At 40.2% G+C, this 12,075-nt stretch overlaps 1 protein-coding gene across 2 annotated transcripts in view; it reads left to right on the forward strand.

The window, feature by feature from the left end:
* Positions 1–12,075, forward strand: part of RNF123 (ring finger protein 123) — a 454,378-nt gene that overhangs the window by 186,460 nt on the left and 255,843 nt on the right. For both annotated transcript variants that reach the window (XM_029599662.1, XM_029599663.1), the window contains exons 24-25: positions 3,248–3,393; positions 4,851–4,934. In XM_029599662.1, the coding sequence (XP_029455522.1) occupies positions 3,248–3,393; positions 4,851–4,934 (230 nt within the window). The remainder of the gene's footprint in view (positions 1–3,247; positions 3,394–4,850; positions 4,935–12,075) is intronic.

The following is a 12,075-nucleotide window of genomic DNA, read 5'->3' on the forward strand; positions in this document are numbered from 1 at the left end:
AACTTGTATATTGCAAGATCAGCACAGAGAACGTGCTGTCCTCGCAAGCTTTTAATACTGCTTGAGACCTGCAGAGATGACATACTGGTTCATTTCGCCCAGTGGTGCAGAGATGGGCCTCTTCTCTTCGCCGCCTCCCCGGCAGCCACATGGCCTCTTCTCTTCACCGCCGGTGGGATGGGATCCACCAGCGGCCTCTTCCTTTCTTTGCTGGCGATGGCATGGACCCCTCTATGGTTGGGCACTGCTTCTCTTTTTCCTACCCCGCTGCTCCCTCTGAGGGGGGACATAACCTCCATCCACTGACATCCCGGTGGAAGTCATCTACAAAAGCCTGCGATTCAGGCCATTGCTGATGACATTGAAGGTTCCGCAGGCTAGATCTAATGGGGCAAATCGAAGAGGAGGGCTGGAAAAAATATCTGTTGTCTGGCTGGATTTGGCTCACAGGCCTTAGTTTTCCCACTCCTGATCTGTGCCTATTTTATTAAATAGTCTTCCATTGTCCTATTTGAAACAATTTTGGAAAGAATTAAAAATGTATTTGTTTAATGATGATTATCTAGAGGAAATATATTAATGATCTTAACATAAAGGTGGATGTTTTTATTTTTTATATGATAAGATGTATAAATTATGCTGATTTTAAGTTATGTTAATTTTTATAATTCTTTGTATAATCCATTTAATAATTGATAAATCATGGAAATAAATAACAAATAAGAAAGGTAGAAGGAAACCAAATAGTTTCCAGTATGGTTTAATAGCGAGATAAGAGGCAATTATAGCCAAAAGGACACCTTTCAAAAATGGAAGACAGACCCAAATGAGCAAAATATGGAAAAGCACAAACACTGGCAAGTTAGATGTAAAACAGTAATTAAACAGCATAATAGAGAATGTTTGAAAAGAAGTTTGCCATAGAGGTAAAAAATAGTAAAAACTTTTTCAAATACACTTGTAGTGAGGAAGTCATTTGGGTCGCTAAATGACTGAGGAGAAAAATGAGTAGTCATGGAGGACCAGGAGAAGTAAATTAGTTCCACCTAATCAGAAACATTTTTTAATGGTGATGACTCTGAGCAACTAAACAAAATGTCTGTGAAAACTGGAGGATGTAATAAATCAAATTGACAGACTAAAGAATAACAAATCACTGAGACCATATGGTTTTCACCCCAGAGTTCTGAAGGAACTCAAACATGAAATTGAAGACCTGTTTCTGCAAACTATCATTTAAAACAGTCACAGTATTTGGAAGGTGACCAATGTGATGCCAATTTTTAAAAAGGGCTCCAAGGGTGATCCAGAAACTCTAGACTGGTGAGCTTGACGTTAGTGCTGGGTGCAATGGTAGAAACTGTCCTTAAAAACAAAATTACTGACCACATAGACATAGTTTGAGGGACAGTCATCATGGTTTTTGCATAGGGAAGTCTCGCTGTACCAATTTACTAGATTTTTTTCAAGGTATAAATAAATGTAGATAAAAGATGAGCCGGTTGATACAGTATATTTGGGTTTTCAGAAAATATTTGACAAAGTCCCTCATGAGATACTTTTTAAGTAACTGGAAGGGCATGGGACAGGAGGCAGTGTCTTATTGTGGATTAGTAACTGGATAAAAGACAGGAAACAGAGGGTAGGACTAAATGGTCAGCTTTCCAAAGAGATTCTTATTGGCGTGCTCCAGGAGGTCTGTACTGGATCTGTGCTATTTAGTATATGCATAAATAATCTGGGAAAGGGAACAGCAAGTGAGGTGACTAAATTTGCAGATGATGCAAAATTGTTTTTAAGATGTTAAAACAGCAGTGAATTGTAAGGAATTGCAGAAGGATCTTGTGAAATTAGCAGACCAGGCCTCTAAATAGCAGATGCAATTTAATGTGGTCAAGTGCAAAATAATGTATGTAGGGAGTAATAATCCCAATTACAGGTACATGGTGCTAGGTGCTGTCTTACGAGTCACCTCCCAGGAAAAGGATCTTGGAATCCATGTGGACAATTCCTTGAAATTTTCAGCTCAGTATTTGGTGGTAGTCAAAAAGCAAATAGAATGTTAGAAATTATTTGGAAAAGAATAGAGAACGAGAATATCATAATGCATTTGTATAGATTCATGATGCAACCACACTGAGAGTATGTGTACAGTTCTGCTCGCCCCATCTTAAAAAAGACATAGTATACATAGAAAAGGTACAGAGAAGAGCAACAGAAATGATAAAGGGAATGGAAAAAAGCTAAACAAATTAGGGCTCTTTACTTTGGAGAAGAAATGACTGAGGGATATGATTGTATAAAATCATGAGTGGGGTGGAACAGGTAAATAGGAACGGTTATTTAACCTTCCATGCAACACTAGGATAAGGGGACACTCGATGAAACTAGAAACCAGCAGATTTAAACAAATCATAGGAAGTATTTTTTCACTCTGTGCACAATCAAGCTATGGAATCTGTTGCCAGAGGACTTGGTCAAGGCAATTAGCATAGTGGAGTGCAAAAGAAGGTTGGACAACTTCCTGAAGGAAAAATCCATAAACAGTTATTAGCCAGGTAGACTTGGGAAAGCCAGTGATTATCTCTGGGAGTTAGATGCTAGAAATAGATCAGAGATACCAGAAATCAGCTATTTGGGATCTGCTGGGTACTTGTGACCTGGAATGGCCACTGTTGGAGACAATGGACCTTACGTTCTTATGTTACCACTGCCTTAGAAATCCCCTGTGCTTGTCCCATGCTTTCTTGAATTCAAATATTGTCCTTTCCTTTACCATCACCACTGGAAGACTGTTCCATGCATCCATCAGCCTTTCTAAAGAAATACTTCTGTAGATTACTCCTTAGTCTACCTCCTTTTGTCTTCATTCCAGAATCTCCTTTCCTTTGAAAGAAGCTTGCCTCCTGTGCATTGATGCATGTGAGGTATTCAAATGTCTCTATCATCTCCCCTGTTTCACCTTTCTTTTAAGGGTATACATGTTTTACTGGAGATGCTTGCTCCACCGATGCCCCTAGAGCCATCTCGGACAGGAACTATTCTATTATTAATTGTATGCCTTGAGAAAGGAAGAATGGAAACTTTCACAGGGAACATTGCAGTATCGATGGCAATTACAATTTGTTGGCTTGTCTATCTTGCTTATTTCTCATTCCCTGCTTGTGATGTTCTGATAGTTGAGATTAGTCAACCTTTGTATCCCTTTTTGATAGTCTTTCTTTTTTTTCGGGGGGGTTTATTGCAGTTGAAGGTAGTCAAGGAAATGAGGGTCTATTACTAGGAAGGCCAGCAGAGGAGCCACTTCATCCAATCACAGAGAATTCACTGCTGGAAATCTTGGATGGAATCATCATGATGTACAACCTTAGTGTCCATCAGCAGCTTGGGAAGGTAAGCAGACAATTGTTCTAGAGCGATGTCAGGGCTTACCACTCTCTTACTGTTCCCATGCCATCTCCTCTGACTGCTTGAAAAGTGAACAGAAATATTTCCCACGGGTTAGGATGGCATTTTGTTTTTTTCTCAGTCCTTGGGCCCTTTCCTGTTATCACTTTCAGACAGTGGGCAGGAAACTTTCTCAGAGGCACATCCAGTCTGCTGCTGCTACCTCCATTCCTCAGCAGCATGGGACAATGACTAGATATTACTCCTGGAGCTGTGACAAGGCACTCCTAGCTTCCTTTGAGTCCTTGCACTATGTTTGCAACCATTATGTAAGTCCAATAAACTAATAGTTTAGTGTGTTTAGTTCTCCACATTGCCAAGCAGGAAGGTTAGATTTGATTCTCTCTAATATGGGCTTCTGTTGCCTAAGTTGGCTGGGGCGAAGATTGATGCCATATTAGTTCTCAGATCCATTGGGTGGGAAAACTTAGTGACACGATCTTATTCAATATTATTGAAATTAGCTGTAAAATGCTCCGTTTTATGGTTTGTTAACCAAGAGAACGCTGTATATAACGTGGCCTAACCATAAGAAAAGGTATGTGGGAGAAAAATGGTAGAGGTTATATGCTACAGCTCCTTGATAAGATTAATAAGAAGCAAGGCTGCATATGATGGCTTATTGCAAAAAAAAAAAAAAAAAAGAGTTTGATCATAATGACTCCTGCATGAAAGCTGAGTAGACGCTAGGCATGATGGCTCCCTGATGAAAACTGGATGGGAGGAAGAAAGGGGTAAGACCCTACTTTGACAGCTTTTTGATTAGGGTTGGATGGATAGGAGTCTGGAGAACAATAGTGTGTTTGTGAATTCATTTATTTTATGTTCTTTCAAATTCATGAAAGTTAATGAGGGGAACCCTTCAGAAACTGAGAAAGTTTCTATACAGCCTATAGGGATACTCTCCTCGCCCCAACCATCAAAACCTCATTAAATAAACGTACTCTATCCACAGCAGGCCCCGTGCAATGGAACTCTCTACCTCCAGATCTCCGGAAAGAACCTTGCCCTATCACCTTTAAAAAGAGACTCAAAACTTGGCTATTCGAACAAGCTTTCTATCCATACCAATAATTTTCCACTCAATCTTTCCAAATATGTGCACCTTGTACCGTGACTCCTGTATATTTAGCCAGGTCCTTTCTAGAACCTCATTCTTTATTGTATTCTTTGTTCTTTAATCCCCAGTTATTTGATCCAAGTTTATCCACCTGTTCGATGTAATTGCATTCTGTCATGCCTGTTTAATGTTATAATGTAAACCGAATTGATATGTAACTTTGCTACATGAATTTCGATATATAAAAATGTTAAATAAATAAAGTTTTTGTAAATGCATGCTGTCCATCCACATGAAAATGACAGTAGTCAGGGAAGGGATTACTGTTCTGTTCCCCTTTCAGATGGTAGGTGTCTCAGATGATGTGAATGAGTATGCCATGGCGCTGAAGGATACAGAGGAGAAGATCATCCGTTGTCCTAAGAGGGTGAGAGCTCTTGATTGTGCTTTTTTGTTTCAATCTGTGTTCTCAACACATGTAGTCTTCTTATGATACTGTTGTGTGCATATAAGCATCCAGGTCAAATTGTATGTTTCAGTGAATCCCTAAGTGAATAGAAGTTGATACAGCCTCTACATGGTACAAAGATATGAATGACGACATCTGCAAATTTGAAGGCATAATTATCTTTTTGCAGTTTTCTTTTTTTGTTGGGTTTTTTTTTAAGATTCAAAATAAGAAAACAGTGAATTTAGCACATTCAAAAGAGGGTGCATGCTTTCAGTCAGTACTTTATAACACCTTTGGCAGAAATATCAGCTTCCAAATATTTTCAGTAGCTAGCTAACAGGCCGATGCAATATTGGCATGGGGAAAATGGGCGCTATGATTGAGTGCCCGGTCTCCCAACGCACGTCAATCAACTTTTCCAGGGCACCAGATTTAATAGTTAATATTTAAATCTGGTGCTGCGGTAAAAAGGCGCCGATGGAAATTGTGCACAGCCACAGGTAGGAAAATGGACACTTGTTAATTGAGCCTTCCTTTTCCAAACCTGACCGCCAGTACTTTTTTTTTTTTTAAGGTTGTCCTTTTTATTCCTCCAACTTAATATTCCATGATATCAAGTTGGAGGAAGTACAGAAAAGCAGTATTTTCTGCTTTTCTGTACACTTTTTGGGCTGCTCGCAATTAACGCCTGCCCGGAGCAGGCGTTAATTTCTGAGGGTAAAAATGTGCGTGTCAGGCACCCTTTTTTTTTTTTTTTGAATTGGGCGGAATCACTAATAGCCTCATCAACATGCATTTGCATGTGATGAGCGCTGTTAGTTTCGCAGGGGGTTGGATGCGCGTTTTGAACGGGCTGCTCCCCTTATAGAATAAGGTATTGTGGACGCACGTCCAACCACGGGTTAAACAGTGCGCTTGGCTGAGCGCACTATATTGCATCGGCCTGAAAGAGTCTTGCTTGTGAAACTTTTTCCCACTTTTCTTTGCAGAACTTTTCTAGCTCAGAAATATTCTTAGGTCTCCTTGCATGCATTGCATGTTTGAGATTGCCCCATAGATTTTCAATAATAATCAAGATTTGGGATTGAGAAAACCATTCCACATCCTTCATTTTTCTTTCCTGTAAGTACTTCATGTTTATCAGGTATGTTTAGGATCATAGTCTTGCTGAAATATCAGACCTCTTTTCAGCTTCAATTTCTTCACTGACTGTAGGGCATTGGCTTCTAGGATATGTTGATGTTTGAATATATTCTTCTTTCCACCTGTACAATATTTTTAAGCCAGTGATTGCCATGCAACCACAAAGCATAACAGTTCCACCCCTGTGCTTAAAAATTGGCAGTGTTCTCTTTTTCAAATGCTTCAGCCTTTTTTCGCCAAATGTATCTTATTTATTTATTTTATTTATATTACCCTTTTCGACACTTCCTGTGTGGTTATGGCCGAAGAGTTAATTTTAGTTTCATCGTTCCAAAAAGATTCAGTCTTATTAAGGTTTTGTTTTGTGTACTTTAGATGATGACTTTAGTGATGAGATTGCAGAAAAGGTTTTCTTCTGGCAACTCTCCCATGCAGATCATTGTTGCATAAGCAATACTGTACCGTGGACCTGTGGACAACTACTCCAGTGGCAGCTAAACTTTTCAGCAATTCATTTACATTGATCTGTGGGTTCTGTTTTGCAGATGTGATCGATTTTTGGGCAGATCTGTCAGATTTGTCTTGGTCTTCCAAATGTTGTGTTGATCTCAGCAGTTCCATGTAACTTCCATTTCTTAATGACTACACCAATTTAAGACACCATTCTAAGACTCCACTCCAAAAAACCTTTTTGTCTGTCATGACCATCATACTAGGCCTCATCGTATAAGCTCACGCTATTTAGACTCAGCCTTATATATAATCATAGGTCATTCTTGGTTGAAAAGTCCCGACAATCTCTCTTTTTTTGAAAAAAATTTTTATGCAATTAAAACTCTAAAAGAATGAAGTACTTAACTTCTGGTGTTCCAATATTCACTATTCGTGATGGTCCTTCGTCTCTTGACAAGAAGCTGGTAACCTGACACGGGGCCGTGTTTCGGACTGCTAATTCATTGTGCCAGTCCTTTTTCAAGGGTGAATTATCATAGATTTGACACAACTTTTTCAAACGATGGCAACCCAGCGTTTCTGTTCACTTCGATATGGAAGTTGATACTTCCATTTCTTAACCATGTTTCTGACAGTTGAAATTACTAGCTGGAAGTGTTAAGAGCAGGGGTCTCAACCCAGTCCTTGGGACACACCTACCCAGTCAGATTTTTAGGATATTCACAATGGGGTACATTTTAAAAGAGCGCGCACGCGTAGTTTTGTTCGCGCATCAGGCGCGAACAAAAGTACGCTGGATTTTATAAGATACGCGTGTAGTGCATATCTTATAAAATCCGGAGTCTGCGCGCGCAAGGGGGTACACATTTGTGCAACTTGCACGCGCTGAGCCCTGCGCGCGCTGCCCGTTCCCTCTGAGGCCGCTCCGAAATCAGAGTGACCTCGGAGGGAACTTTCCTCCCACCCTTCCGGCCCTATCTAGACACCCTCCCCCCCCACCTGTATCAGAAAAGTTGCTACTGCCTCCGGGCAGTAGTAACTTACGCACGCCGGCACAGCAGGCCACGCCCCTGGACCGCCCACATGCCCCCGAACACGCCCCCAATCCAAAACAGTGACCCCCCCCTGGCCACACCCCCGACCTCCCCTTTTTGCAAGACCCGAGGCTTGGGTGCGCTGCCGAGCCTATGCAAAATAGGCTCGGCGCGTGCAGGGGTTTTTTAAAAGGGTTACGCGCGTACCTTATGCGCGTAACCCTTTTAAAATCTGGCCCAATAAGCATGCAAGAGGTACATTTGCATGCATTGTCTCCATTGTATGCAAATGTATCTCATATATATTCATTGTGGATATCCTAAAAATCTGATTGGTTAGATATATCCCAAGGACTGGGTTTAGAATCCCAGATTTAGAGATTTTTTTCTTTATTTTCTTTTCTTTAGTTTTATTTATTTACATGTCTTTATATTCTGTTACATCCACAAATATTAATAATAATTAATAAGCTTGCCTGAAAAACTATGCGCTTAGTTTTTTTTCTAAAACTTTTCAACTCCATTTCTATTGTAAGTTCCATAGGCAAAGCATTCCAAACTACTGGTCTACCATAAGAAAATGCACTACCTTAGTCTCTTGACACCTATAATTACATAAAGATGAGACATTTAAATGATTCTGAACAGAAGAGCACAATAAACAAACTGGAGCCTACCTAATTAACAATCTATCCAAACTGCAAGGTTTCTCCTGAAAGAGAAGTTTGTGAATGATCGCTAAAATCTTAAATTTGATTCGCCATCTTGTCGGGGCCAAAGGCGTTACATTAATTTTGGTAATATTTTCTCATTCTACTCCCAGTAAGAAGACACACTGCTGCATTTTGTACCAACGGAAGTACACGCAATAGATTATAAGATAAGCCCATATATAATCTATTGCAATAATTCAATTAATTAATTACTAATGCTTGCAGGACTGTTCTAAAATCTTTAATAGTTAAATAATATTCAAACACCTTAATTTTAATTAAAAAAATGCAAGTCTAGAAACATTTCTTATTTGTGCCTTCCACTTCAGTTTTGAAATCCAACATCATCCCGATATTCCTAGTCTGTTACAATAGGTAGCTCAATATCATTAAAAGCTAATTGAAAAACATTTCCTGGAAGATCATTCCATCCAATCCAAAGAAGAACTGTTTTCTGGATGTTTCAAACAAATTTATTCTCTAACATCCAGATACATATATTTTGAAGACCATTAATAAACTGAGTAATTGGAAGGGTAACAAGGAATAAAAATACCTGTATATCATTAGTATACATAAAATCTTACCCCTAGCAAAGCTAATAACTGTCCCAGTAGTTGCAAATAAAGATCACTGGCAATAACGTAGAACCCTGAGGGACCCTGCAGACAATACCTTCCAAGACAAGCATTAGTCAGCAGCCTGCACTTGTTGTGTTCTGTTAAAAAGGAAGCAAACACTACACCCTCCATCAATGATTTATTTATTACTTGAGAAAGCAACTCATAAGTAATGTCTTGCAATCCCTGAAGAAATCCATAAGGGCAAAGATCCAAACTTCAGTATGTGGATTTTAATTTAGAGGCCAGAAATTTTACCGCTGCTGGAGTTACCAATTTAAACTCTGACCAACCACTAGGTATGTTGGTGACTTGTTGGTATATTGCAGTTGTATTATCACTTTTCCCCAAACTGGATTGCAACTTAACCGCTTTCTATCTATTGTATCTGCAGTAACAACTTCTACCTTTTTTTTTTTTTTTTTTTACTATTTTTTTTTTTTTACTGTATAGAACAGTTCATGTGATTGATTGACAGCTCTTTGAATATTTATAATAAAATATTTTTGCCTAATTTGCTGTACACCTTTATACTTTTAAAATCCTTAAATACTCCTCTTTCTTATTATCTGAATGCTTACACCAACTCTGTTCTCTTCGAAATCTTCCTTCACAAAATTAGACTGTTTTACCCTGGTGCTGATTTATGCCAGTTCACAAAAAGTGCCAACTGTTACAGTTGTGGACCCCTGTGCGGTGGTATGGTTGATTCAGGCACATGGGCTAACCCATGTGGTCCACACTGACCAAGGGCAGAAGGGCCAGGATGGAACTAGCAGGAACTTCACCTATACCAACCGTCGTCCCTATAGGTTGAGCCCTTGGTGCGGATGGCCAGCAGGACTTGGGTGGGTCCCAAGTGCAACGCAAGGGAAAATGTTCAGGTCCAAATGAAGGTCAAGGCAGGCAGCAAACAAGGAAATGCAAAGAATAAAGCAAGGACAGGCAGCAGAAGGCAGAATCTGAGAGTTGAAGCAGGGTCAAGGAGGACAGCAGGCAAGCAATTGGTCCAAAGCTGAGGTCAGGCCCAAGAAGTCAATCTGAAGAAGCAGGGCAGGCAGAAGAAGAAATAGAGGCAGAACACACAAGAAGACGAGATGGAGGAAGGAGCAGACACCGGACATGCCAAGAACTCAGGAGCAGGGCCATGAACTAGCACTGAGAAGCAGGCTACTCAGGAGGCCTGTTGCCGAGGTGCTGGCTGTTTGCAAGAAGCTTCATTATATACTCCAGAAGGATGTGATATCATCAGCCAGTGCCACAGGAAGTCCCGGCAAGGGGGCCTATAAAGGACATCCAAGTTTACAGGAAGATCTATCCCAGGTCCTTGGAAAAGGATGCTGCCGGAGGCTTTCTGGAGTCACTTCGGATCAGAGGTGAAGGGTTTACACAGGGGAGGCTCCTGGAGTCTTAACACCAACCTTGCTCAAAATATCAACAATAGTAGAAAAAGAGACGAGGTATAAAATATACTTTTTAAATGCACCAATTTGAGCCCAAACTTTTAATTAAGGGGTATCAGCAAGCTGTTTTACAAACTACTGCCTGTCTTCTCTATCATCTACCCACAGTTTGTTTTTGGGATTTTTGGTATTTTTTTTTTTTTTTTTTTTAATTTTTTCACAGTGCAGATAAAAATCTGACAGCCTGTCAATCATTCAATATATATGAAATATATTCACAAGACCCATTCTCCACAAACATATCTGAAAAGGGTGCTGAAATGCAAGACGAGGTCTCATAATGTTTATGCATCTATCAACAGACTGTCATGCATCCAGATTTTCTAATTGATTCTTCTTAAATTCCCAAACCTCTTGAAAACTATTCAACTCTGTCTTTTGGCCTGTTTTACTCATTCCTGAATTTGAAAAATATTCTAATTCCTTGTTCTTTAACTTAAACAAGATTAAAGTATGATCACTCCTAAGAATAGTCTGATTCTGAGCATTCTGCACCAAATTATCTAAATCAGAGATTCTCAACTGGTGTGTCGCAAAGCATAAGCTGGTGTGTTGCCACCTCTGCAGCCAGAATACTGTGCTCCCTGGTCTCCTGCTGGTATGAATACTCTACCTCCCCCTCCTCTGCTCCAGTGGAATGCAGAGTTCTCCTCCTGCGCACGGGCTATCGGCATTTTCAAGCCCAGATGAACATAGCAGCAGAGCCGATTTCAGTACTATGTGGCCACCTACTGCCCTGGGGGGTAGGAGGCCGTGTGCGTGGCACAGGCTGGAAGAGGAAGTGAGGTGGACCTGCATGGGAACAAGAAATCATGCCACTGTCATAAGTAGGCAAAGGTGCAAGGACTAATTGAGAAGGAGCAGTGCGAGTCAAATTTGAAGAGGCACAGCATCAGTTCCTGCAGCCCCAAGAAAGAGTCCTGTTGGCCACAGGGGCTGGAAGGGGACAAGCTGAAGCTGATGTTGTCACTTGTGTTTCCGGGAGGAGAGAAACAGCATGTGTGTGCCTGTGTGAGGCTGAGCACATGAGTGAGTGACAGCCTGTGTGAGGCAGAGCACATGAGTGAGTGACAGCCTGTGTGTGCCTGTGTGAGGCTGAGCACATGAGTGAGTGACAGCCTGTATGTTTGTGTGAGTGAGACTGAGCATGTGAGAGTGAGGAAGAGTGTATATGCATATATGAGAGAGAGAGAGGAAAAAGTTTGAGCAACAGCCCCACTCCTCTCCTCTTGCTAATCCAAGACAGTCTCAAGGCACCCGGAAATCAAAAGGTCCTAAGTATGGAGAGCAGGGTCTTTTTTTTTTTTTTTAATCCCTATTAGTTTTAATTATTGGATGTTTGTGTCTGCTGTTTTGAAATGTTTTATTGCTGTTTGGAACATTGGTGGATGTTATTCTATTCTTCAGCTGTTGTGAAATATGTATTCTTTTAATTAGTATGATTTTATTGTTATTGATTTTATATTTCTTGACTTTATTTGATTTTTTTTCTGAGGAATGTTGATTTCCATTGTTGTACTGAATATAGTTTAGCTTGTTGTGGTTTTCTGATTCAGTTTTTGTCAGTATGGTTTTTTTTATACTTTTGCTCTTTTTATTCTGTATTTGGTGAGGGTCTGTCTATTCTGCATATATGACCGAGGTAAAGTATTCTGCCAACGTGTAGTTTCTTTGTAGGGATCTATAGTAGC

The sequence above is a fragment of the Rhinatrema bivittatum genome, chromosome 4 (genome assembly GCF_901001135.1).
Source record: "Rhinatrema bivittatum chromosome 4, aRhiBiv1.1, whole genome shotgun sequence".
In the NCBI taxonomy this organism is placed as follows: Eukaryota; Metazoa; Chordata; class Amphibia; order Gymnophiona; family Rhinatrematidae; genus Rhinatrema; species Rhinatrema bivittatum.